The sequence below is a fragment of the Triticum aestivum genome, chromosome 2A (assembly GCF_018294505.1).
Source record: "Triticum aestivum cultivar Chinese Spring chromosome 2A, IWGSC CS RefSeq v2.1, whole genome shotgun sequence".
NCBI lineage: Eukaryota > Viridiplantae > Streptophyta > Magnoliopsida > Poales > Poaceae > Triticum > Triticum aestivum.
The window spans coordinates 36,457,090-36,484,367 of record NC_057797.1 but is presented as its reverse complement, the minus strand read 5'-3'; the positions used below and the strand labels follow the sequence as shown (position 1 = coordinate 36,484,367).

Here is a 27,278-nt window from a genome sequence, read left to right as displayed (position 1 = left end):
CTAAACATGCCCGAAATGCCACTTAATGTACAAGGTGAAAGCAGAACAGAGTTAGAAATGAAGATATGTATTTCAAGAATAAACATGAAAAAACATAATGCTGAACTTCCATCAAGCACCAACGAAGGAACTAGCGCGGCTATGTCTGTACAGGAGATATCGATGTATACACGTTATCTGACGAGAAAAACAAGACTGATGAACGCAAGAGCGCAAGCAATAGCACTTCCGGAGACAGAATAAAAGTGTCCTAGAACTGAACAAGGAAAATCCCATCTTGGGCTCGGGTTTGCGCTGCTTTGTACAATCGAAAAAGGGGTGTGCACAGAAAAGACAACTAAATCATTCCCTCTTTGCTGCTGGCTATAATTGGTCTCAGTAATGTGTTGCCAGTGATAACCTTTGTTGTTGCAACCAGGAAGTCATAGCCCATTCCTTCCTGCGGTAGACAAGAGACAGGACATGGCAAGTAAGAAAGTCGAGTCTATGGCAGGATTTTCCTATAATAAACTGTAGTGTGTCGAGCTGCAAGCAAAACCTCATCTACAGAGTCAAGTCAAACTCAGACTCCCAACAATCACTTTGAAAGAACATGAAAGAGAACTAGACATGAAAAATAGTGAAAACAGTGGATAAGGTAGAAAGGAACTGGAACAAACTCTTTCCATTTTTATTTTCCAAATTTGGAACTCCAAAATGTACCGAAATTGTAGCATCCTGGCGTCCGTTTCCTATTCACATCTGAAAGAAAATGGAAATCAATTTGCACATACGTACCTGTGCACTAAGAAATCGAAGCGCAGCAATCTCAGCAGATGTTACACCGCCAATAAATATAACCAGAACCAGGGAGCGATGACCAACCCTAGAACAAACAGGCATTTTTATAACAAATCCAGGTGAAGAAAAACTTGGCGATGACACTGCTATCAAGCACAATAGGGGAAAGCCATCTAGTTAAACCAGTCATACGGTTATGGCAACAAACAACTTCGATTAACAAAACAGTGCAATTCTTGGCTTCTCCAGGGGACAAAAGTCGTAGGGGATGCAGTGTCAAATGATAGTATTAATAGTACTCCCTCTGTAAAGAACTATAAGAGCGCTTAGATTACTAATCTTCTGTGTCTTTTTCACCTTGGTTTCATGTCTCCCTACTTTTACTCTTCACGTCCTCCCCTGGACTCTACATATAATCTCGTCTCCAAGATCTGTTACTTTATGATCGCACACCCTCAGTCCTCACATGTCACAAGGTCTAATGGCCCAAAAAATGTCGAACTAAGCTCATACAGCAGAAACATCATACAACTTAGAATACACACCATGTGGAGAACACCACAATTTTGACAGTCTAACTCTCGACTCACGAAAAAATACTTGCTCGGTAAGATCATGAAATGACATGGGAACTGGTATATCAGATCAACAAACACAGCACCTATTATTCGAGCAAGTTTATGAAGCAGACATGATGGGGGTAACCAGACCCTTTCCGTTTCTAGCATTCACAAAATGTGGCAACAATTCACATCAAGGTAATTTACCTGTCGGTACTCTGTTGTGACCCGGAACCTGGTAGTAATTCTGATGAATTAATGGTCGAGACACCCTATATGAGTAAACTGGATCAATGTCTTAAGAAAAAACATTCAATGTCTCCAAAAGTGAAATTCAATGTAGAGAATATTTGCTCACTCTTTTCAAATCCATATGAGGACCTGGCAATAATTTCAACAGTTCTTCAATAGATCGCCTGCACAATGGTATACAAATTGATATTGGAAAAAACATCTTAACCTGTGGCACTTTCTAACCCTTCAATACTGGTTTTTCAAGCAAACCACTTGCTCAACATCATAGATAAAAAAGCCGATACGACTTGTTATAAGGGAGAAGTCATACACAGATGAATCAAACAAATTGGCACTGCCAACTCTTTTGCTACGATGTATTACGAAACAAGTAATTAATGAGCTCCCCAAAAACTACATTCCAAAAGGAATGAATAAGTATACTTATAAGAAAAATGGAGGTTCATTCGCGTTGTGGAGAATGTCATTTGAGAATGACACGGGCGCAAAGAAGGGACACCATTATTTCTCACCGTGTATAAAGTTCTGTTACAGCTAAAAGTGCAGAAAAAGGGAAGTTCATAAATAATGCCTACTTTCTGTAACTAAGAGCACACTAGAGATGTTTACCAGGGTTCTCTGTTTGATATTTTAGCTTATTTTCTCCAAAAAGGATCTATCTCTAGGTAAATTAAACACATTTTCTCATGCAAACTACGTTCTAACTAGCATGTATTTTTTTTAAAACATAAACTGATTGGATATACTTACCATCCAGACCTCACTGCATGCTGAACAAGGCGAATACTAAGAGGTGCATATCCAGCAAAGATGTATGCTATATCATCAGGGCTGAGATTGAAAACAGGAACATTTTAGTTATAGTTGTTATCATGACCAAGATAACTTGCGATCACAGTTAAGTATGGAAACTTAGTAACAAATGCACAACAGGCAGAAGAATGAATGTTCTCATAAGTGCTATGAATATTATCCATAACATGGTGAGGGAAAATGAAGAACATTTCAACATATTAAAACACACACAAAAAATGCACCAAACAAGTTTCAACACAGCATATGTAATGAACCTTCATTGGAAATATGGAATTTAGCATTTTTCTTCATTCATACAAATTTTATTTATTGAAGCAACAAAAATTGAGAAAATTCTTTTGCATCTCACAACAGCTCAAGACTCCAAAAACATTTCGGTTAGAGTCAGATCAGTATGGGTACGTTTTAAGAACATAAATTAGCCAGTTCTGAAAATAAACAAAAAAAAATACAATAATAAACTACACCTTCTGAAAGATGAAAAAATTGTGGAGATTAATTCAGCATAAAGTTTTATAAGTGAAACTTGAAAGAGAAGCCAAAGTAAATCTGAAGTATATTATAGATACTGACGCGAGAGGAACAGGAACAAATAACAAGATAAAACCATCCACTATAATCCACTAACAGAACATCCCAATGCAGCTATAGCTCACACAAACAGAAGCAAACCACAGAAGTACAAAAGTTGGAACAAGTAACAGACCTAAGGTTTGGCGGAATAGCATTGTTGCGTCCCAAAGGCCAAAAACTTGAACTGCGCTGAAAATTTTGAAAAGAAAAAAGCAAAATCATACGAGGCTAATGTTCATTCACTTGGCAATTGGCATACACCTGATATGAATCCAAATTTCCTACAGAAGACTTGGTAGCATGACCCGAAAGATGTCAACTAAATATTCGTCATTCGCCCAGGTTGGTTGGTATGGGATGCAATTTCGTGAGACTCGCCCGCTAAGAGCACGGTGGGCAGCGCGGAAGCCACCATCCATCCATCGTCCCAGATCCATCCCCAAACAAATCGCAGCATGCATCAAACCCCGGGATCGTCCAAATCGGGAGCTAACCAGAGAGGGAATCTCACCTGAGAGGGCCCTCGCCCCTCGATTCGGGCCGCCGCTGCCGGCCGTCGCCTTCGCGGGCGAAGAGGAACGAGCTCCTCTAGTCCTCTGACGTACGGGGAGCGAGCCTGGGCTGCAGAGGGAACGTCCCAGCGTGGCGTTCGTGGGCTGCATCCGACGGCAGGCAGCGTGTTTGCAGCCCACCAACGAAACTCCCACGTTTCTTTTTCGAGATCTCGAAATTCCAACGTAAACATCCCAGTCAGAAGGAACAAGGGTGCTGGCGCTCACAGACCGTGGCCCAGTCATTGCTTGCTCGTGCTTTCTTTTTTCTCGCTACCACCGACGGGCGCGTCTCGGTCGCTTGTCTCGCCACAGTATGCTCGGTTGCTTGCTACGTTTATTTTCTTGGAGCTCGTGTAACAAATCCAGCTTGTTCATAAAAATCGGGTATGGTTTTCTTACTAATTTGAAGAAGTTCACGCATTTGAAAAAAAATGGAAATTAAGAATGTTTATGAATTTTCAAAAATCGCGAACTTAAAGATGTTCATGAATTTTCAAAAAATATTTACATCCTTTAAAAATGTTCACAGGTTTAAAAAACGGTTCACGTATTTCAAAAATGTCCGTGCATTTCAAAAAGTTCACATTTTTTAAACAATGTTCGCAGATTTGGAAAAAACCAAAAGGAAACAAACCGAATAAAACCACAAAAAACAAGAAGAAAAACCCGGCCTGGAAAATCAGAGGGAACCTTCTAGAAGGTTCCAAAATTGGTGGAGAGAGACATATATGGGTCAGCCTAGTTACAACTAGCTAATGGATGTGGATGTGTGCCTTCTACCGACAGCATTGCATTGGTGCTAGCGCCAAATAGCATATTCGGGAAACCAATGATGATATTCCCTTTCCTCACTCTCTGTCGTCCTTCGCTCGCGGCTAACCATTGGGGCTGCCCGTGAAACTTAGCTCAGCCACCAAGGGCGCCCGTCGTTGTCGTGTCACCATGGCAGGGCGACTCCTACCACACCTGCACCTCCCCAGGGAGGAGGCGCCAAAAGAGCGTCGCGACGCCGCGTGGCTGCACCACGTCGTTGAGCTCGCGCCGCCGCGCAAGTCACCAAGCAAGGTACGACGGGCGCGGATGAACGACGACCAACACGTAGAGAACATGGCTCACACTGCAACGCTCAAATTGAGCATGTCACAACATACTAGGGCATGTCAAGTTTCAGATTAAGCAGAGAAGATATGTCAAATCGAGCAAGACATACAAGTCTTAGATTTAGGAGAAAATGTCCAACCGAGATTGGAAATCGATTTGAATGTTTGTCAAGTTGTCAATATATTATTTTTTGCAAGAAAATTTCGATCTATTCATTTTCAATCATGGCAGTACAGTGAACACCAGAAAAATAAAAATTACATCCAGATCCGTAGACTATCTAGCGACGACTACAAGCACTGAAGCGAGCCGAAGGCGGGCCACCATCATCACCCATCCCTTGCCGGAGCCGTACAAAACTTGTTATAGTAGACAGTCAGGAAATCGTCGTGCTAAGGCTCCATAGAATTAGTGCATCAAAACAAGTTGTTAATATATTTGCTTGAAATGTTATGAACGGATGATTGTTAAAGGAATTGTGAACGTGTAGAATCGAACATGCACATGAATGGCAACCGTACACATGTACATGCATACAAGTTCAGATTGTGCATCTTTACTTGAATTTTCCACTAAATGGTAACATGTCTATGTGCAGAATTCTGAATTGAATGTCAACCGACTGTTCTTTCATGACAAAAAGGGAAAGATTGACCAGGTTCAAAACAATGTGATGATAAAAGATATTAGTTTACAGAGGGAGTACACGTGATCGATGAGTAAGGCAGCTCGTCCCCTCTGACGATCGCTTCTTTCAAGAATTATACTTCTTTTCCTTTGTTGTCTCGCGCCCTTTTTCTTGTTCGCGCCGTTCCATTTGCTTGGTTCCACTTGCTTTTGTTGGATGCATAAGGGATGGTGCTACGCATGTGCTTCCTTTGTCACATAATATAATACAAGATGTTATTACAATCAATATGCGAGTATATTAGTTGTAATACCATTTTATATTTGGGAGCAGAGAGAGTCGGTGTTTCTATATGATCCTGTTCCAGTGAAGGAAGGTTGATGGCGTGTGTGCGTGCTTCGTTCTGGACGGTCAGAACACAGGAGAGGAACCCGTGTAGGAGTTCTGTTGGGACAATTTCGTACTTTCCTATTCTCTAATGGAGTTTGTGTGTGGTTCTATTTCAATTTCCGTGAAAATTCAGATTAGGGTCCATATCTGCAAGGGGAACGAATTTGGATCAAAACTTCGACGTTTTTAAAACCCATGTACTTGACCAGCTTAATTAAGTCCGTTTAAAACTTTCATACGACAAGACTTGGATTGCCAGAAAAATAACTTTTTCCACTAGCAAGATACTATTATGCAGGGCCGGGCCGGCAAAATCCGAGGCCCTGTGCTAAACATAACAATGGGGCCCTATCACATAAAAAATGAACTAACAAGCTAGTAGAATGTATATATATCTCGCAGAAAAAATATAATGTATATATATACTTGCAACAGACTGTTTCAAGGAAATCGTGAAAAATTATAGGGTTAGAAGTGGAACGTTAGCAAGGAGTGAAGATCTACGAGGATTTAGGATTTGAGAAAGAGGAACTGCGACAGAGGTTGGAGGAAAATGAAGAGCGAGAGAGAGCCGTGGGAGCGTGAGATGCTGGATAACTAATCCGTGCAAATTTACATATACTGCTCGTTGGCTGGGTTTTAGTTGAGTAGTAGCACTCGTACATTGCATCCTACAATAATTGTTTAACCACCAATGCTTATACCTACTAATTACATATTTACATGTACTCTCGCTGAATTGAGGGCTCGCTGAATTAGGGGCCCGCTAAATTGGTACGTGCCAGCCTGTAGCGATAGGACGAGGAGTGCGCTCGATCGATGGCCTCAAGGTCTCCAGCCCAACTCTAGCGCCACAAGGCCCAATAGCGCTTAGTTTGTTTTTTCTTTTCATACTAGGTCTATATAAAAATTTGGGGCCCCTCAGAATTTTGGGCCCTGTGGCGGGCCGCACTTTTGGCACCACTGTGGGCCCGGCCCTGCTATTATAATGCACTAGTTGATTAAAACTGTACCACATATAGAAAAAGAAAAAAATAATTATACACAACTACACGAAACAAAGTTCAACTCGGGGATACACGCGAGCATACTAGCTAATTACTCAAAGTACAAGTCAACTGTAAAAAAAATCTTAAGTAGATAGGAGTAGTACTTTTTTCTGACAGTAACTAAGTGCATATCTCATTCGTCTTCCTGCCAGACTCCAACCACCGGCACTTGCACATTTTAAGTCTCTCAGCCACTTCACTCATGGTGGGCCTGTCGTTCACATCCTCCTTGAGACACTGCACCGCGATCTTGCCCACCTCCTCAAGGCACTCCTCATTTTCCTTCCCACCAGACGCAACCTCTGGATCAAACATCTCCCTCACCGCCCCACCCATGGAAGCCTTGACATAATCCAGTGGCAGGCTATGGTTCCCGTCATACCTTGCTTTTTTCCGGGTCAGGAGCTCCAGTAGTACGATGCCGAAGCTGTACACGTCACTTTTCTCGGTGAGCAGCCCGGTCTTCATGTACACGGGGTCGATGTAGCTGCTGTCCCCGACCACCCAGTTGGTGTGGTCCTTGTCGATGGACATGAGCCTCGACGTCCCGAAGTCCGACACCTTGGGCGTGAACCCGTCGTCCAGGAGGATGTTGCCCGACTTCACATCTCCGTGGAGGATGATTGATGTCTGACTCGCCTCCGAGTGCATGTAAACGAGCGCAACTGCTGAATAGATAGCGATATCCAGGCGTGTTTCCAGCGGGAGAGGTTCCTTATTGTCACCGTGGAGTACGTCGTGGAGGCTCCCCCTGGGCACGTACTCGTAGACCAGCATGGGCACCTCCGTCTCCAAGCAGCAACCCAACAGTTGGACCAGGTTCCGGTGGCTGATATTGGACTGGATTGTGATCTCATTCGCAAAAGACTCCTTCTTCCAGTCCTGGTTGATGGGGATCGAGCATTTCACGGCAACCCGTACATTGTCTCTGGCACCCGTGGCTCCCTTGTAGACCTTGCCGAAGGCGCCTTGGCCGATTATGCAGCGATAGTTATTTGTGATGTGGTCTAGCTTTTCCTTTGTGAAGATCTCGACCTTGAGGCTTTTGAGTAATTGTCCGCCGTTTTTGTTGAAACAATCTCTCAGTTTTCTTTTCTCGTTCTCCATATGTAAGAATATCAGTAACACGGCGAGTAATGCAATGGCACCAATTGTTCCTGCAGGCGGACAAATCTCATGTGATTTTCCATTTATTACAATCCAGTCCAATAGTATTTCTATTTATTACTCGACTAAAAACTAACTATGCCAAGTCAACGTTGGGAGCACACGGATCCAACACATGAGATATGTGCAAGTATTAAAAAAAGATCTTAATCGGATGACTACTGATACTCAATATATATAGCTATAGACACCCCTTGTAATAATTAAATGTTCGAATGCAGTAAAACGGGAATATGTTTTCACAAAAAAAGGAATATGTGTTTTGCGGTGAAAATAGCACTTTATGTTATTGATTGGGATGTTCAATTGCATGCATGAGAGTATTTTATCTTCTTATGTTACGGTGAAAATTACTATAACTGTTAGATATACTAATTTGATCCACTAGTATTTGTCCGAGCTACACATGACAATTCTCTATCATGTAACATACATTAATATTAGTGCATTCTAAGTGGGTTTTAAATCACATTGCATTTAATTGTGGCATGCAAAACTTTCAGTGCTTAGATTTTTATGCAGACATTTCTCACATAGTTTAAATCGTAAGAATTAAAGTACTATTCTACATGATATTTAGAAATTATATATCCAATTTTACGGCAACACGCGGGTTAAGAAAATACATAGGCCATATATAAGTGAGTGTGTATGCTTGAGCTACCAAAGTGTAGTGACCTCTTTAACAAAAAAAATATGTTTCATGACAAATCGGAAATAGCTTTGCTAGGTTTAATGGGAAAAAAACTTTAAAGTTGTCCCGCACAACAATGACAAATATAATGATAAAAATTTAGCAATACATAACATCACTATTATCATCACATACATTTTGTTTCTTTCTATGCAGCTCGCAAAAGATTATTTAAATTTTGCTCACTCCTACTTTATTCTCAGATCCACACCATGGGATTTGTTTATGATATTTTAACACTTGTAAATGCACTTTTTAAATTTTCAAATTAAAGAGAGCCTCACCTATCACCGCTACAGCAGTCGTGGACACTACAAATTCACAACCCTTCTGGCTTTTACCATCACCTCTTCGTCCGAAATTGCATTTACACTCATAGTCACCTTCTCTATCGTGGCATCTCCCTCCATGACAAGGATACATGTTCTTGTAAATTGTTGAGTTTGGGGATCTCCGTAGCTCACACTCGTTAATATCTGAAAATATATTAAAAAATAGTGCATATTATCAGTTTACTTAATATGAAAACAAGGACAGCAATTACTAGTATTTTTTTCTTAAGTTTTCTGCTCTTGAAATTAATGAGAGAGTGGAAAATTCACACAATCCCAAATCATGTGGTAGAAAGTAGAAAGTACGCCTTCATGTCCGTAGCGTGCATTATAATCTACAAGATTGTAAATTACTACTTTTTTTTGCAAGGAATGCACAATATATATTAAGGGTAACATATGGATAAATGAAGTTTCCTTGGAAAAATTAACACAGAAAGTGTACAAACTTGTGCATCCATTTTTAATGTATGGGTTGCCACTGTATCCCTTAGAACATCTGCAGAAATAGCCGCGTGCTCCATTGCTGGCATTTACGCAATAGCTCTGGGCGCTAACACATGCGTAGGGAACATTCTCACTGTTGTCACCCTCTGGCGCCGACGGGCATGTTCCATCCCGTATTGCCCAGTCAAGGACAACAGGAACGACGGGGCCATGTCCAAGTCTATTTATGAATGTCATATTCCCAATTAGATCAGTTTTCTTGAAATGGTACCTGTTCAACAAATGCAACCATTAGTACCGGTAATGATTGTTGCAACTTGCATTGTATATACACAAGCCCAAACTAGCAACATGACAATATCAACAATAGAGTTGTACTACCTCCTTCCTGCTTTATTGGTACCCTTCATATATAGTGTAAAATTTTGACCATAGATTTAAGTAACAAAACATCAATGCATGTCAGAAAAAATTATATCATTGGAAACTATGTTCAAATATGAATACAACGATATAATTCTTGGTGACATGCATTAACATTTTCTTAGTAAAATCTATGGTCAAAATTCGATACAAAATACGAAGGGGACTAATAACACTAGTAGAAAAAGGGTCAAACGTGAAGCACATTAGTGCCGGTTTGAATTTGAGCCGGCACTAATGGTACCATTAGTGCCGGTTCGAACGACTATGCATTAATGCCGGTTCGTGTTGAACCTTTAGTACCGGTTCGTGCCACGAACCGGTACTAAAGGGGTGATGGCAGGCTGGCGTCAGGCCGGGGCCCCACGATCACCTTTAGTACCGGTTCATGGCACAAACTACCGGTTTGTGCCACGAACCGGTACTAAAAGGGTCTGACCTATAGTACCGGTTTGTGACAGAAACCGGCACTATAGGGCAATTTTCAAACTCTACCCCCCCCCCCCCCCCCCCCCGTGTGTCGCCATTTCAGTTCTGAAAAAATCAAAAGAAAATAATAAAAACTTCAAAAAATAAAATCCTTCGAGAGGCAGTTATATTACTACATCTACTAGTTAGGAAAATTTGAAAACTTAAATTTGGACATGTTTTGCAAAAAGTGTAGGGAAAATGTAAAATGGCTATAACTTTTGCATACGATGTCGGAAAAAAACGTATAATATATCAAAAAATTCAGCACAAAAATCCGCATCCGAAGGAGACCGCCTACGGCCTATTTGCAATTTTTTAGAATCCTCAAATTCCAAAAGGAAAAAAAGGTATGGTCAAATTTAAGTTTTTTTAATTTTTTTTGTTAAATCTGGTCAAACTACTTATTCAAGAGGTATTAATGTTAGTACATAATTATTCAAGAATATTAGTGTTACTAAATAATTATTTCAATTTTTTGAATTTTGGTCAAATCTGGTCAAACTGTGGTCAAAATATGGTCAAACTGTGGTCAAACTATGGTCAAACTTATTCAAGAAATATTAGTGTTACTAAATAATTACTGTTTTTTAGAATAATAGTTTCAAACTCAAACAGTGAAATGTGTGACTTCATGCTCAAGCTAAACTCCCGAGGGTTAATAGGATTGGCATCTTACTATTGTCAGGAAAACAACAAGTGCAGACTTGGAAACGAAGGAGAATAGAACCCGAAAGTTAAGCGTGCTCGGGCTGGAGTAGTGAGAGGGATGGGTGACCGGTCGGGAAGTTAGATGATTTGGAATGAGTGATCCACACTTGAGCAGTTAAGAGAGGTGATTAGAGACTAAATCACCAAATAATTCATAAAATAAAAATAAAAAAATTCCAAAATTTTCAAAAAAAAATTCAAAAATAAACCTTTCATACCGGTTGGTAACACCAACCGGTACTAAAGGTCACCCATACCAGGGCGCGAGCTCACGCCATATGGTGGCACTTTAGCGCCGGTTCGTGCCGAACAGGTACTAAAGGGGGGGGGGCCTTTAGTGCCGGTTATGGAACCGGCACTAAAGGCCCTTACAAACCGGTTTTAAAGCTCCGATTTCTACTAGTGTAAACAGGACGGAGGTAGTAACATCTATAGAATGACGGCCAGACTATGATGTGGCGATGCATCTTAACTCTAAATGTGTGACCCCACCCCACCTCTCTCTCTCTCTCTCAAAATTAAGAATCTTTCATCTCACCAACCAATAATCCGGCTCAAGATATGCTTTCAATGTTGGTTTGCTACGCCATAATCTTCCAAACTAGGTCATATAGTTAAATGTTTTGATTTTTCTTCTCAATAATTGCCCAGTTATAGTCAATTCATCAGTTCATTACTAGGTTATAGTGAGGTCATAGTAACTTGGTTACTAGGTTTTGAAATGTTACTCTCCACTGATGTAAACTAGTATGATAGTAGTTTTTATGGTTTAATATAATCTCTTACACGCTGATACCCACTCTCTGGGACTGCATAAAACATTGCAGTGCCAAAATACGTTCAAATTATTTCATGCGACCTTACAATATTAGTGATAAGAGTTCCTACCAACATGATAACTTGATAACTGGTGGAGGAAAAAAATCGTTGGAAGGCAAGATAGCGAAATTTCTTTGAAGCCCTTGTAGAAATCAAACTCAAATGAAGACAAATGGGTTTGATGGTTTTAGATTTAAATTATTTTAAAATCTTGGATTTAGAAATAATGACGTTGATATCAATATGAGATGCAAAGATTCCTATACGCATGCATCTTCTTTTTGTATATGACAAATTATTCCATTGGGAAACACTTTCTGTATATGCATGCATCTCCTTTTAGCATATAAAAAAGGAGATGCATGCATATACAAAAAGGATCATCTTAGGTTATTCCATTATGGTGGGGGGTAAAATGTGGGGAGCAACTAATTAAGGAGTACTCCTTCAGGAGCCCCAGCAAGGGTCACTTGGGTGGGTTGGGGGCGCGCCACTTGGCGCACTCTCAGCCGCCGCCATGTGTCGCGCTCTGCATGCTCTCTCTAATATTTTTTGTACGCGTTTTTGGCTTTTAGACGATTTTCTTGATTTTTTGGCTTTTCGGTTCCCTCCGGTTTTTCTTAGGTTTTGGACCAACAAAATTTTCTTTAAAAAAATTGACGTGAAAAAATGCGTTATATTTTTCCCCTTCCTCAAGAGGCGCACAGATTAACTTCTGTGGAGGCACATGTTTGTTTATGTGAGAGGCATGGTCATGCCTCTCGCAAAAGGGAAAAACACGTTTTTTTTCTTCCACGATAGCTTGCCAAAAAAAAAACACATTTTCATTTTTTCCTACCATGAGAGGCATGGATTTGCTTCCGTGAGAGGCACGGCCGTGTCTCTTGGAAAAGGAAAAAATGTGTTATCTTTTTTTTTTCCTTTTGCGAGAGGCATGAATTTACTTCTCGTGGAGGCACCGATTTGTTTCTGTAAGAGGCACGGTCGTTCCTCTCGGAAAGAAAAAAAATGTGTTTTCTTTTTTGTTTCCTTCCACGAGAGGTACAGATTTATTTCTTGCAGAGGCATGGATTTGCTTCTGCGAGGGGCACTGTCGTGCCTTTTGGAAAAGAAAAACAGTGCTCCCAGTTCGTTTTTTTCATCCGGATTTTTTCATGAAAAATAGTTCGTCGAAACCTATCAACATGAGTTATAATTTTGAAGATCTCGACGTGAGAAATCCGACGGTGAAAAAGATTCGAGATTTGGACGCATGGTTTGAGAGATGAAACATTTTGAATAAACGAATCTACAAAAAAAACTCTCAGGTTGTAAACTTGTAATAAGTGGCGCACACGCAGTGCAATATTTGTCTGGAAGAGTGATTTTTGCAAAGAGTACTCCTTGACTATTGAATTTGTAAAACATGTCACGGTTCGCAAGCAAAACCAGATTGTTGGGGTGGGCCCTGGCCTTGATGCCCCCTGCCTCTAGCACTGTACATGAGATATCTCAGTTGCTCGATGGTCTAATTAGTCCGGCCTTGCTGATAGAGGGAGGCGGCATGGAGACAGCTGGTTATACGAAGAACTGGGCAGAAGGCATGCTTGCACTTGGGACATGACACATCTAGTGAGATTATAGTTGGGCCCGTCTATTGCTAGCTGAAAAGTATTTCTAAACCCATTCTATTTGGTCCTTATAGGTAACTGAGGATTTCTAACAGATCCCTCTCTTTGGAGAGGGTAAAACCCTACAATCAATCATCAAAATTGCCTAGTCGAATGAAATTTGTAATGTCTTTTGTTATATGCTTTTCTTCGATGGTTGTCCTCGCGCGTTGCTACCTTCTTGGAGACATGACTTTCAAAAAACTTTTTCCGTAGTTTGTGTGTTGTCATGTCAACAAAGTCCATACCGGTATGGCTTGCTGCTGGTATGGACTTTGTTGTAAACCTGACTGCGGCTGAAAAGCCCTCGTGAGCTTAATGGAGATTTCTTTCACCCCGCAGGAAAAAAAAAGAACGATGGTTGGTGTTACTGCTTATTGTTGCGTGTCCTTGGCTGCATCGGCATTTTTTTCTCATTTCTGATTCTTCTTCCTTCTTTTTTAATAATTTGGTTGCGTCTATCGTTAATGTCTCGACTAGTTCAATTAAAAAGGGCCTCTTTACAGTTCCTTTTATTAATGATTCAATAATGTTCACGTGCAAGTCAATTGGTAAGGAAAGACATATTTTTGAATTTCACACATCCACGAATCAGCCACGCAGTACAAACTACTCTTTTCGTCTCATAATATATATAAGATGTTATTAGATCGAATATGTGAGTATATTGGATGTGATAACAACTTATATTTTGGGATGGAAGGAGAATTATGACATGGAGGGAGTACAGTGATTTTGAAAAGCGAAAAAGAAAAGCAATTTCTTGACGCACGCACGTACCAGCCTTTGGTGGAGACGAAGGCGTACTGGCACGGGCTTTCAGGCACAGGGTTGCTGCCCAGCGCGCGCGTGCTCCAGCTGACGTTGACTTGGTTGAGGCGGGAAATCAGCGAGGTCTCGCAGCAGCCGTGTCCGCTGCAGGGCGTGCCGTCGTCCCCGGTGTCGTTCACCCTTAGGCACGTCGTGATGCAGCCGGTGAGGTAGTCGCTGACGCTGCGGCTCCTGAGCCTGGCCGTCGACCGGCACCCGATGGCCGTGAACACGTTGGCCGACGCCGAGAGCAGGAACGGGTTGCGAACGCGGAGCACCGCGCTCACCCTCGTGGTCGTGAGCTTGCTCGTGTTCTTGCTGCTCGGCAGGTCGCAGCTATAGGTCAGGTGGGTGTAGACCACCATCTGCGCCGTCTCCAGCGTGATGTTGGCGACCTTGATGTCGCGCCGGAGCAGGGTGGGAGGACTCGTCGTCTCGTTGCATGTGAGGGCGAACCGGCCCGACAGGGAGCACCCGGGGCCGATGCCGAATGGGTAGGGGATGTCTATTTCCCCGCATTTGCTAGGGCAGTTTTTTGCCTCGGGTGGCCCAGACGGCGCGCCGGAGACGGCGGCGGTGAGGAGCGCGGCATGGAAAACAAGTAGGAGGAGCAAGGTTTCTTGTAGCGGTGTCATAGCTAAATTGCTTTGCACGCACGGCCTCCTCTGATACCCATAACCCATGGTATATATAGTAACGCAAACTAACATGAAAGTTGAGTGACTCAAGTTCAAGCAGTTTTTTATTTTTATTTTTGAGAAACACCAATTAGAACGTAGACACAGACACACTCGCACCACTACACACACCACACTCAGAAAACGTTTATTGGAGACTAGGTTGAAGTTGTATAGTTTTATGATTGACGAAGTCATTGTAGATGCCTCGCTATCGACATGAATATCGATTGCCACCCTGGGAGATGTTCGACCAAGATGGCCTGAACTAGGGAGGCCTAGGCCGTGGACTATGCCCGTTCTTTTTGAAGTTCAAACTCATATTCATTTGAGAAGAAAAATAAATAAATTTCACAAGAATAGTGATGTTGTATGATTTGTAACTATTCTTTTCCTGGATATGGTTGGCTCGTACCTCTCAAATGAATTTGATTTCGAGCTTCAGATTTTACATGTTTGTAGACCATCACATCTCCAACATATCACAATTTTCTAGAATTTTTAGAAACATATTCTTTTTACTTTGTTTTCATCAGCTTCCACTATAACTTGGTTTCCACCTGACAGTCAATTTTTTTGTTGGTTTCCACCTCATATTTCCTCGCTTGAGAAACTGGGTCCCAAAATCAATTGCTTCCTTGGCGCCACCTTGGTAGTGTGGCTCTGGCAAATCACCATGAAAGATACTTTGATTGCATTTTCACTTTTGGATGCTCCACGTTATGTTGACAGCGATGTCATTTGAAGTCTGTGTCACTCTTCTTACTCAAGGGATTGGTACCATAACATAGTTTTCTACTTCTTTCTTGAGTTTTGGTTTGGTTGATCGTGACGGGCATGTGGCGTAACAAATTAACATCATTAATTACTTATTTGATGCAAGTTGAACGGTTGGTGGACGGGCTAGCACACAGATCCAATAATTAGGGACGCATGGTGTGTGTGTGTGTGTGTGTGTGTGTGTGTGTGTGTGTGTGTGTCTTTCGAAGTTATGGTGACATAAGCTCAACAACTTGACGCATATGCGATGACATATATGTGTGTCTATTAGGCCAGTCTGAGTAGTCGTCTATGAGCTAGCACACAAACTCAATAATTAACGACGCATACTGTGTGTCCCTTTCAACGCTCTGGTCCGACGTGTATGCGTGCTTGTTAGGCTAGTTCCACTGGCATCCCTTACTATGCTTATGCAAGTTTGACATGTCACTTATATACTCACCATCTTAAGTAATATAAATCTTTTACAGGCCAAGTATAAATACACTAATTCTTACTCCCAGTAACTTTGTACAAACCAACGGCAATTAATATGGATCGGAGGGAGTACTTATAAAGTTCATGCGAGTCTAACTGGATAAATGTTTAATTATCTACTTGTTGGATTGTCTGAAGAGATGATATATAACACAGCACACGTTTCGTTTCTCCGGTCGCTACATAGATAAAAATTTGAGTGAACGATTAGCAGACGATAATGTAGAACATGGAAGAAAGTTTCTTTAGAAACGGCGGGGATCAGAGGTGAAATTGATGGAAGACTGCGATGGGCTAGACTCACATTTGCTTTTGTGTGTTAGTGTCAGTCTGCAAATCACCAGCAAACAAATCTACTCCCTCCGTTTCAAATTACTTGTCATAGAAATAGATGTATCTAGAACTAAAATACATCTAGATACATCCATACCTGCGACTGTAAAATTGGTTGAAGCGTATGCTTTCGCAGGGACGCGTTGCGTGTTATTTATAGAGCGTTGGTACAAGGGCGGTAGCTCAGGTTGTTGGTGGATTGATCCTCAAGCTAAGATCTATACAAGATAGAGATCAATCCCAACTAACCTAAACTACCTAGAGTACAACTCACGCAACACAACTATACGTCTACGTGGTTTATACAACACCACCACGTACACATTTACATTGTCTAAGACTCCCCCTCAATCATAACTTACCAAGTTGAGATTGCTCTTGAAATCTTCCAGTTTACGCCATGATAAGGCTTTGGTAAAGCCATGTGCAACTTGATCATTGGTGGGAATGAAACGAATGTCCAATAGCTTCTTGGCTACTCTTTCTCTCACGAAGTGATAGTCAACTTCGATATGTTTTGTCCTTGCATGAAATACTGGGTTTGCTGAAAGGTAAGTGACACCAATATTATCACACCAAAGACATGCAACTGGCGAGTGTGTCACACCTAACTCTTTTAACAGAGTTTGAACCCATATAATTTCAGCTGTGGTATTTGCTAAAGCTTTGTATTCTGCCTCAGTACTGGACCTTGACACTGTTGCTTGTTTGCGTGCACTCCAAGATATCAAGTTGGGTCCAAAGAAAACAGCAAAGCCACCTGTGGACCTTCTGTCATCTGGACATCCTGCCCAATCTGCATCTGAAAAGGCACTTACCAATGTAGAACTTGACTTGGAAAATTTTAGTCCAGTGCTCATAGTTCCTCTGAGATATCTGAGAATTCTTTTTACTGCAGTCCAATGTTCAAGTGTAGGAGAGTGCAATAATTGACATACTTTATTGACGGAGAAGGATATATCAGGCCTTGTTAAAGTCAAGTACTGCAACGCACCTACCACACTTCTATAATTTGTAGAATCATGAGCTCCCAAGATTTCACCGTTTTCCTTAGAGAGCTTTTCGGATGTGGACAGAGGCATATTTGACACTTTGCAATTCATCATACCAGCACGTTTTAATACATCTGATACATATTTTTCTTGAGTTAGAAGTATACCATTCTTGACTCTCTTCACCTCTATTCCCAAGAAATAATGCAAATCACCGAGATCTTTTAAGGCAAAATCCCTTCTAAGATCTTCCAACAATGCTGTAGTTCCCTCCTGTGAAGAGCTAGCCACAATAATGTCATCGACATACACAAGCATAAAGATTGTGATCTTGCCTTTGCTATAAAAGAATAATGAAGTGTCAGCCTTCGATGGTCTGAAGCCCAGCCTTTGAAGTTTTTCACTTAACCTAGAATACCACGCTCTAGGTGCTTGCTTCAACCCATACAAGGACTTATCAAGCTTACATACATAGTGTTGCTTGTTTTTCACTTCATACCCAGGAGGTTGTCTCATATACACTTCTTCCTCTAGAACGCCATGAAGGAACGCATTCTGCACATCCAATTGACGAAGACTCCAACCTTTTGATACTGCAATAGATAGAACTAGTCTGACAGTAGCAGCTTTAACAACTGGACTAAAGGTGTCCTCGTAGTCAATGACATGTCTTTGTTTAAAGCCTTTTGCAACTAGCCTGGCTTTGTATCTATCTATTTCTCCTGTAGCTTTTCTTTTAACTCTATAAACCCATTTGCAATCAATAATATTTCTGCCCTTGGCCGGAGGAATTAAGTGCCAAGTTTTGTTTTTGATTAATGCATCATATTCCTCATCCATTGCATTTTTCCATTTTTTACTTGCAAAGGCTTCACGTAGATTATTTGGTTCTTCTGTTGTAGTAAGACCAGCAAACTTAGTTTTACCATACCTGACCGTACCATCTGTACGTACTTTGGGTGTTACAATACCATGCTGAGATCGTGTACGCCGAGTTTGTTCGGGTGCAGCAACTGTTGGCGCAGAAGATCCCGCAGCTGGCGCAGAAGATCCCACCGGATCTGCCGTAGAAGAGCCAGGCGCGCCCGATCCGAGGCGGATCTCGACATGATCAGCGCCAGACGTGGCAGACCCAGAGATGTTGTCGAGGGCCCACCGTTCCCCCGCGTCGATGCGCGGTGCAGAGGCCGCCGCCTGGCGACTCGGAGGGGCAGCCGTACCGCCCCTGGACCCGCCTGATCCGGAGTGCGCTGTGGTGCTGCTCCCAGCGGGCCCGCAGTCAGCATCAGCGGGCGGAGGCGTGGGCGTGGACGTGTCGCGGTTGCGCGTGGGCAGGTCGCTGTCGCGTGTGGGCGAGGTGCTGTCCCCACCTGCAGGCGCGGCGGTCGAGAGATTTCGCTCGGGATCGCCGCCTGCAGAACTGTCGCTGCCAGCACCTGGATCCTCCTTGTGTTCCGCGTCAGGCTGATGCTGCATAAAATCATGACGCACAACACGATTTCCTCCAAAATTTATAGCAGGATTTGCATGAAAATTAACCAATGGATTAGCACTAATTTCATCCCCATGATCAAGAGGCTCATTGGTGACAGAGTTTTCAGGAAGAAGAAGAACTTCTGACCTAAGGAGAGCACCGGCATTGGGGTTTAGTGAGGCAAAAGGAACACGGTTTCATCAAACACGACGTCACGAGATATGTAAACCCGTCCGGCGGCTACATCCAAACACTTGAACCCTTTATGGAGATTGCTATAACCAAGAAAAACACAACGTTTGGAGCGGAATTCAAGCTTCTTAGAGTTGAATGGGCGGAGATTAGGCCAACAAGCGCACCCAAAGGTGCGGAGAGCATGATAATTTGGTTTTTCCTGGAACAATCGTTCGAGAGGTGTTTCAAGATTTATCACCTTACTGGGAGTTCTATTGATAAGGTAGGTGGCAGCTATAAAAGCCTCATCCCAAAATTTTAAGGGCATGGAGGCATGTGCTAATAGTGAAAGTCCGACTTCCACAAGATGCCGATGTTTCCTTTCGGCCGGCCCATTTTGCTGGTGTGCGTGAGGGCAGGAGACGTGATGAGTGATGCCAATTTTCCTAAAGGAGTTTAAACGCTCGTACTCACCACCCCAATCTGTTTGCATGGTGATGATTTTACGATTAAAGCATCGTTCAACAAGAGCTTGGAATTCATGAAGTATTTCGAACACTTCATACTTATGTTTAAGAATGTAAATCCAAGTGAACTTACTGAAATCGTCGATGAAACTCACATAATAGTTCTTTCTATTAATAGAATCTCCGGCAGGCCCCCATACATTAAAAAAACTAGATCTAAAGGAGCATTGGAAACACTAATGGAATTCGGATAGGGGAGTTGGTGACTTTTGCCTTTTTGGCAAGCATCACATATACTCTCTTTATTCAACTCGCTATTTGAAAAGGAAATTTTATTCTTCCTAAGAACATGCTGAACGATTGTTGACGAAGGGTGACCTAATCGGTTGTGCCACCTCGATGGAGAGACCTTAGTGGCACCAAACGCCTGCCTGCCCGAGCTCAAAGGTGCAGATGAGAGGGGATAGAGGCCACCCCTACATTGCCTTGGAGGAGGGTTTTCTTCATTGCCTTGTCCTTGACAAAGAAATAGTGTGGATGAGTTTCAAGAAAGGCATGATCGTCATGTGATAAACGATGAGGAGAGATCAAGTTCTTGGTTGCTTTAGGAACATGCAATATGTCTTTAAGATGAAGATTGCGAGTGGGGGTATGAATGTAGGCTTGACCAACATGGCTAATTTTCATACCTGCGCCGTTGGGCATGTTCACTTGATCCTGGCCGGAGTACTTCTCCCTCATGGTGAGCTTGTCAAGCTCACTGGTAATGTGATCTGTGGCCCCTGTGTCGACGTACCAGTTGGTGTCGACTCCGTAGGAGCTGGTGTTGGTGTTGACAGCCGCTGCGCTCTTCTCCTTGGTGAATGCGATGTCAAAGCGGCGGTAGCACTCCATAGCAATATGATTGGGCTTGGAGCAGATCTGACAGAAGACCTCAGGGAGACCATTGCGGCCTCCTCCTTGGCCGCGACCTCCACGGCCTTGCCCGCGGCCGCCGCCTCCACCTCTGCAGCCGCCGCCACGTCCACCCCCTCGTCCACCATGACCGCCGCCACAAGAGACGGCGTTGGCGGAGGAGTGAGAGGATTGGTGCCCGCCGTTGAACATGGTGAGCCTGTTCTCAAAGCCGGCGAGGAGGGAGTAGAGCTCGTTCACCTTGATCGGCTCGGCCCTAGCGCACAGGGAGGAGACGAAGCCCATGTAGTCGAAGTCGAGGCCGGCGAGGATGTATGACACCATGTCATCGTCGGTGAGGGGCTTCCCAATAGAAGCTAGCTCGTCTCCGAGCGCCTTCATGCGGCCGATGTACTCGGCGACAGTCGAGGTGCCCTTCTTGGTGTTTGACAGGGCGATCCTCGTGTTCACTACGTGCGCCTGGGTTTGGGAGATGAACATCTCCGTGATGGCAGTCCATGCTGCCGAGGCCGTGGTGCAGTGGGCAATCTGGATCATTACAGGAGGTGAGACTGAATTGAACATAAAGCTCAGAACCTGGGAATCCTTCGCCCTGGCGATCTCATACGCCGGATTGGGCGCATCTGTTGGCTTGCCCTCCTTGTCCATGAGCTTGGGCGCCGGCTCTTCTCTGTCGGGGTTGATGTAGGCGACAAGTTGAGCGCCGCGGATGGCAGCAACCGCTTGGGCACGCCACACAGGGAAGTTTGAGCGATGGAGGCGATCGGCGATGGGAATGAGGACTGGTGCAGCGGCGGCGGCGGTGGAGCTTGAGGCCATGGCTAGGGTTTTGGGATGTGCTGGAGGCTAGGCTCTGAATACCATGTAAAATTGGTTGAAGCATATGCTTTCGCAGGGACGTGTTGCGTGTTATTTATAGAGCGTTGGTACAAGGGCGATAGCTCAGGTTGTTGGTGGATTGATCCTCAAGCTAAGATCTATACAAGATAGAGATCAATCCCAACTAACCTAAACTACCTAGAGTACAACTCACACAACAGAGCTATACGTGTACGTGGTTTATACAACACCACCACGTACACATTTACATTGTCTAACAGCGACAAGTAATTCGGAACGGAGGGAGTAGATTTAAAAGTAAGATAAAATCAATAGCAAGCCCACATATCGCTGGGTTAGCATCACGTACTCACTTTTTTGTAAGACCACAATCTCCAATAATTGGATGTTATGTCATTAAACTTACTGATCGTGGGCACCAGTGCCGTAGCCAGAATATGACTACGCCCCTAGCCGGCCTAAGCTGCAGTGAAGGAAGGATTTTCTCTTCACGCCCCTGGCCACAGCTCAGGCCGGGCTACGCCCCTGGTGAAGAGCGCATTTGTCACGCAGGCGGCACTGCCCGTCAATAAGACCGCAGACGAGGACGACGTATCCTTCTCCTGGGATGACAAGAAGACGCGGCTCATGCCAAAGCTCATCTTCCATCTGGAGGGCGTGGACTGGGACCTGCCACGGGAGAACTACGTGACGGGCGACCATGAGTCCGGCCAGGCTTGCGTGATAATAAGTTCGAGCCACAGGTATGTACACCACTGAAATCTCTATTTTTTGTGGAGTACCAGAATACTCAGCAAAAGGCCATAGGACCTCGGCAAATACTTTGCCGAGTGCTGCAATTACTTGTTTCAAATAAAATAAAAACATATACACATACGCACGCGTGACATCTGCCATACATAGCTATCCATGGTGTCAGCAATTATGTGTTTAATTAATATGAATTATTTGTTCTTAACTTCTCGACAATGGACCTAATAGCCCCATTTACCTTTCATATCAACGCTCATCATCTCCATCGACCCGACATCACCTTTGACGTCCTTGGCACACATGAGTTCGTTTTTATTCCGCAATGGAATCAAGGGTTACTACTTGCGTTTAGCACTGATATGTGCAATTAAGAAATTTAAAAAATTATAAGCAATCAACAGATAGCAACTAAGAGTTAATTCTATTAATCGCCTAACCCTTTGCTTGCATTGGCTAGTACGTGAAGCTCAATAGTAGCATCACCAGGGAGAGATACACACCTACTTCTTCATTCCCCTGTTGACATAGAAAAGATGCATACATATGGCCCTTCAGTTATCCTACTCGCTTTATATCGAGACAACATGGAAAGAAGCCGTTGCAGTTGTCGGCGGCATGTCTTCCTTCAACACAACCATTGTGATGACCACTATGATGCAGTAGGCCAAAATTAAGCTCAGGAACACCTGCAATCTCAGGAAGACAAGATATAATTGGAGATGGCAGATCATTCTTAAGCAAAAAATAATCATGATAAAGAATTATAGATGAGCATAGGTCTGAGTATCAACAATAGTTTGCATCAAAATAGCATTGTAACAGGATGCAAAGGCTTCAACACAGATCCTCTTCACACCATCACAAAACTAGGTGCTGGTGAAGGAAATATGCTCTAGAGGCAATAATAAAGTTGTTATTTATATTTCCTTATATCATGATAAATGTTTATTATTCATGCTAGAATTGTATTAACCGGAAACTTAGTACATGTGCGAACACATAGACAAACAGAGTGTCCCTAGTATGCCTCTACTTGACTAACTCGTTAATCAAAGATGGTTAAGTTTCCTAACCATAGACACGTGTTGTCATTTGATGAACGGAATCATTAGAGAATGATGTGATGGACAAGACCCATCCATTAGCTTAGCATAATGTTTGTTTGGTTTTATTGCTATTGCTTTCTTCATGACTTATACATATTCCTCTGACTATGAGATTATGCAACTCCCGAATACCGGAGGAACACTTTGTGTGCTATCAAACGTCACAACGTAACCGGGTAATTATAAAGATGCTCTACAGGTGTCTCCAAAGGTGTTTGTTGAGTTGGCATAGATCAAGATTAGGATTTGTCACTCCATGTATCGGAGAGGTATCTCTAGGCCCTCTCAGTAATGCACATCACTATAAGCATTGCAAGCAATGTAACTAATGAGTTAGTTGCGGGATGATGCATTACAGAACGAGTAAAAAGACTTGCCGGTAATGAGATTGAACTAGGTATGATGATACCGGCGATCGAATCTCGGGCAAGTCGCATACCGTTGAAAAAGGGAATAACGTATGTTGTTATGCGGTTTGACCAATAAAGATCTTCATAGAATATATAGGAGCCAATATGAGCATCCAGGTTCCGCTATTGGTTTTTGATCAGAGATGTGTCTCGGTCATGTCTACATAGTTCTCGAACCCGTCGGGTCTGCACGCTCAACGTTCGATGACGATTTGTATTATGAGTTATGTGTTTTGATGACCGGAGTTTGTTCGGAGTCCCGGATGAGATCACAGACATGACGAGGAGTCTCGAAATGGCCGAGAGGTAAAGATTGATATATTGAAAGGTTATATACGGACATCGAACTGGTTCCGATAAGGTTCAGGGATTTTTCGGAGTACTGGGAGACTACTGGAACCCCCGGGAAAGTTAATGGACCTATTGGGCCATAGTGGAGAGAGGGAGGCTGCCACAAGAGGAGGCGCCCCCCAAGCCCAATCCGAATTGGACAAGGGGTGGGGGGGCACGGCCCCCCTTTCCTTCTCCCTCTCCTCCCTTTCCCCTTTCCCCTCTCCGTTGATTGGAAGGGGGGGGGGGAGAATCCTACTTGGACTAGGAGTCCAAGTAGGACTCCCCCCTTGGCGCGCCACCCTTGGGCCGGTCACCTCCTCCTCCCCCCGTTTATATACGGGGGTCGGGGGCACCCCAAAGAGAAAACAGTTTTTTCTTAGCCGTGTGCGGTGCCCCCCTCCATAGTTTACTCCTCCGGTGATAGCGTCATAGTGCTTAATTAGGCGAAGCCCTGCGCGGACCACATCACCATCACCACGCCGTCGTGTTGTTAGAACTCTCCCTCGACCCTCTACTGTATCAAGAGCTCGAGGAACGTCATCGAGTTGAACGTGTGCTGAACACGGAGGTGCCATACGTTCAGTGCTTGGATCGGTTGGATCGTGAAGACGTTCGACTACATCAACCGCGTTAACATAACGCTTTTTCTTTCGGTCTACGAGGGTACATGGACACACTCTCCCCGTCTTGTTGCTATGCATCTCCTAGATAGATCTTGCGTGATCATAGATTTTTTTTTTGAAATTACATGCTACGTTCTCCAATAGCTGGTGGGGGTATCAGCCAGTGCATCATCCGTCTTACGAAACAAATGAGAGAAACTAGGTGGTGATTCAGTGCATAATGAGAGTTCAAACTTTATACCGTCAATCGTATCTGCACCCATCCATATTTTGTTATCATTGTTGATGTTTCTTCATACACAAGACAGTCAAGAAACAACCTTGGTTTATTTTGCCGTAATAGAGTCAGCGAAACAAGAAAGTTAGAGTAGCAAGATTACAAAGGATCATTCAACAAAAAATATCAGCGTAGCACACATCATGCCATATCTCTAATTGCAAAAGGCAAGATTTAGCCACTTAAGACCTTGGAACATCTTCTGTCGAGAGAAGGCAAACTTTTGAGAACTCAAATATTCCGTGTGTATTAGAGCCCAGCCGTATCTAATAAAAGAAGAGTAAAATGGATTGGAGGCCCTTAAAGTATGGAGAGGAGTGTCAGTTGGGTTGTAAGTATGATTTTTTATTTTTGTGCACATTTGGATAAGTGGATTAACACAGGCCAGTCTGAAACAGCCAAATGAAGCGTTGACTGATGCCGCATAGGTTATATTTTTCCCAAAAAAAGGCCCTGCAAATAATATAATCTATTTAACGCTACAACTTACAAGGCTGATGATTGGCTGATATAGTTTGGCATGCCATATATTTAGCACACATAATAACAAGTAGTAGTAAATTATTGCCCTTCTTAATTGGTATCTCACATGCATGGCATCATCCTATCATCCTAGCAAGCAAGAAGAGCAAGTACCTCCAACACAGAAGAAGTATTAGCATGTGTATACATAGTACAGTGTAGGAAGTTCGGGTTGTTGACCTACAAAAATGGGTGAGACAGATTAGAGATGCGATCCAATACTCACCTAGCTACAACGCCACGCCAACCACCAACCGCATAAGAACGAAGCCTGAAACCACCCCTCACCCTGTCAAAGCCTCGAGGGGATGGTGTGGCGCGCGCGCTGAGAGAGGGGAGGGAGACCGTGTTTGCCGCAGAGAAAAGGGATGAAGGAGAGGATATTTTTCAATCGGTTTTGAGAATCTTTTAGAAGGATCCTGAACCGGTTTTCTTTTTTCTGTCATTTTCTTTACTGCTTTTTCTAGTTTTCCATTTTTGTTTCGGTTTCCCTTTTTTTTCCTTTTATGTTTTTTTTGCGTCTATTTGTCTTTTTTATTTTCATAAATTCTTGAAAAATGCCTTCAAAACTTGTTCAGAATTTTGGAAAATGTTCGCTTTCCATAAAATGCTACAAATTTCAAATTTTGGTTCATGCTTTCCTTTAAAATGTTCACTTTTCTAAAAAATTAAATAAAAATATTCAAAAATGCTTCAGAATTTCAAAAAACTTGATAATGTTTTCCAAAAAATTTCGTGTTTTGCAAAAATATTGCAAAAAATTCAAATATTGTTCAAAGTATTCAAGAAATATTCGAAATTCAAAACTTGTTGTAAAATTTCGAAAAATTGTTTGTATATCAAACAGTCCACTTTTTCAAAAGTTGGTTGCATTTTTTGAACGCAGCTACAGTAAAACCTGCAAGTTTTTGTTTTTAAGCTACAGTGCACCTGCGAGCTATAGTACTTCGTACGCTACAGTAGATTTTTTTTTGAGACAAGCACGCTACAGTAGCTTTTTTTGAGACAAACTGCAAAGCTACAGTAGCTGTCAACGAGGAGCTCGCCGTGTTCGTCAAATGGGCGGCCCAGTCAAAATGGCCGTGGGCTGCACAACCATCGGTGGCCCGACTTGTCCTCTAGCGAGACTTGTCATCGCGCACCGGCGTCCCAGACCGCCGCCGGCTTCCGCCGTCTGGCCACATCACACCTGTGCCGGCTCATCGCCGTCGTCCTTGGCAACCTTCGCTAGTTATCTGCCTTCCCGGAACCGCGACACCGTTGCTCCAGCAGCGATGCAGCCAGGCCGGGCGGCCGCATGTCCACCACGCCCACAAGGTGCTCGGCGCATTGCGCGACCGCGGCTGTGTGGTCAACCAATCAGTTGCACTTGTTCCGTAGCTGTGGTCTGTGGCGCATTTGCCAAGGAAGGGAATTTCAGATGCCGGAGCGAGGAAAAGGAAACCCGGGCACATAGAGGCCCCTACTTGCTGAACCTGCAGATACAGGTAGACGCCCCTAGTTGCTGCTGACTCTTAACAGGTTAATGCATGTATGCATGGTATGAACCTGATTCAGTTGTTAATTGTCCTTGTTGTAATGCAGACGAAGCAGCTGGACGGCGCACGTACAGAGCATCTCCATTTCCTGCATTCATCCAGCTTAGTGTTCCCTTCCCACCTCTAGTTTCATACCCAAATGTTTTGATTTTGAATGTCTATACACTCGCATCTGTTTCATCCTGTCAATTTCTATTTCAAGATAGTTTTCCATTTCCATTGATGTGTAATCAAGAGTGCAATTCATTTTCGCCATGTCAGCCGGGAGATTAGGAAGCTCATTTTCTAGTAGTGTCAGCTTCTACATTTGTCAGGGACTTGAGGGTGCTTATTCACAAAGAAGTTCTTACAACTCGCAACC

General features: G+C 43.2%; 2 protein-coding genes across 2 annotated transcripts; both read right to left on the bottom strand.

The window, feature by feature from the left end:
• Positions 1-302: 302 nt before the first annotated feature.
• LOC123184519 (vacuolar protein-sorting-associated protein 33 homolog) lies at positions 303-3,781 on the bottom strand. The gene is made up of 7 exons (XM_044596618.1): positions 3,590-3,781; positions 3,118-3,173; positions 2,346-2,426; positions 1,699-1,756; positions 1,548-1,612; positions 778-865; positions 303-439 (listed from the first exon to the last, which is right to left on the bottom strand). Exons 1-7 carry the CDS (start codon positions 3,779-3,781, stop codon positions 338-340), a joined length of 642 nt encoding a protein of 213 aa, XP_044452553.1. The 3' UTR covers positions 303-337.
• Positions 3,782-6,658: 2,877 nt separating this feature from the next.
• Positions 6,659-14,867, bottom strand: LOC123187263 (wall-associated receptor kinase 2). Its single transcript, XM_044599077.1, has 4 exons — positions 14,197-14,867; positions 9,349-9,617; positions 8,852-9,043; positions 6,659-7,863 (listed from the first exon to the last, which is right to left on the bottom strand). Exons 1-4 carry the CDS (start codon positions 14,859-14,861, stop codon positions 6,827-6,829), a joined length of 2,163 nt encoding a protein of 720 aa, XP_044455012.1. The 5' UTR covers positions 14,862-14,867; the 3' UTR covers positions 6,659-6,826.
• Between the last annotated feature and the right edge of the window lie 12,411 nt (positions 14,868-27,278).

What these genes read in the sequence shown, in the direction of transcription:
- LOC123184519 (XM_044596618.1), bottom strand. Translation starts at nt 3,781, where the DNA reads ATGACTGGGCCACGGTCTGTGAGCGCCAGCACCCTTGTTCCTTCTGAC. An exon ending in GCAGCCCAGGCTCGCTCCCC is followed by an intron (nt 3,174 to 3,589) that starts GTACGTCAGAGG and finishes CAAAATTTTCAG; the next exon opens with CGCAGTTCAAGTTTTTGGCC. An exon ending in TTCGATTTCTTAGTGCACAG is followed by an intron (nt 440 to 777) that starts GTACGTATGTGC and finishes TGTCTACCGCAG; the next exon opens with GAAGGAATGGGCTATGACTT.
- LOC123187263 (XM_044599077.1), bottom strand. Translation starts at nt 14,861, where the DNA reads ATGACACCGCTACAAGAAACCTTGCTCCTCCTACTTGTTTTCCATGCC. An exon ending in TTCGTCTCCACCAAAGGCTG is followed by an intron (nt 9,618 to 14,196) that starts GTACGTGCGTGC and finishes TTTGTTGAACAG; the next exon opens with GTACCATTTCAAGAAAACTG. An exon ending in CATTAAAAATGGATGCACAA is followed by an intron (nt 9,044 to 9,348) that starts GTTTGTACACTT and finishes ATATATTTTCAG; the next exon opens with ATATTAACGAGTGTGAGCTA.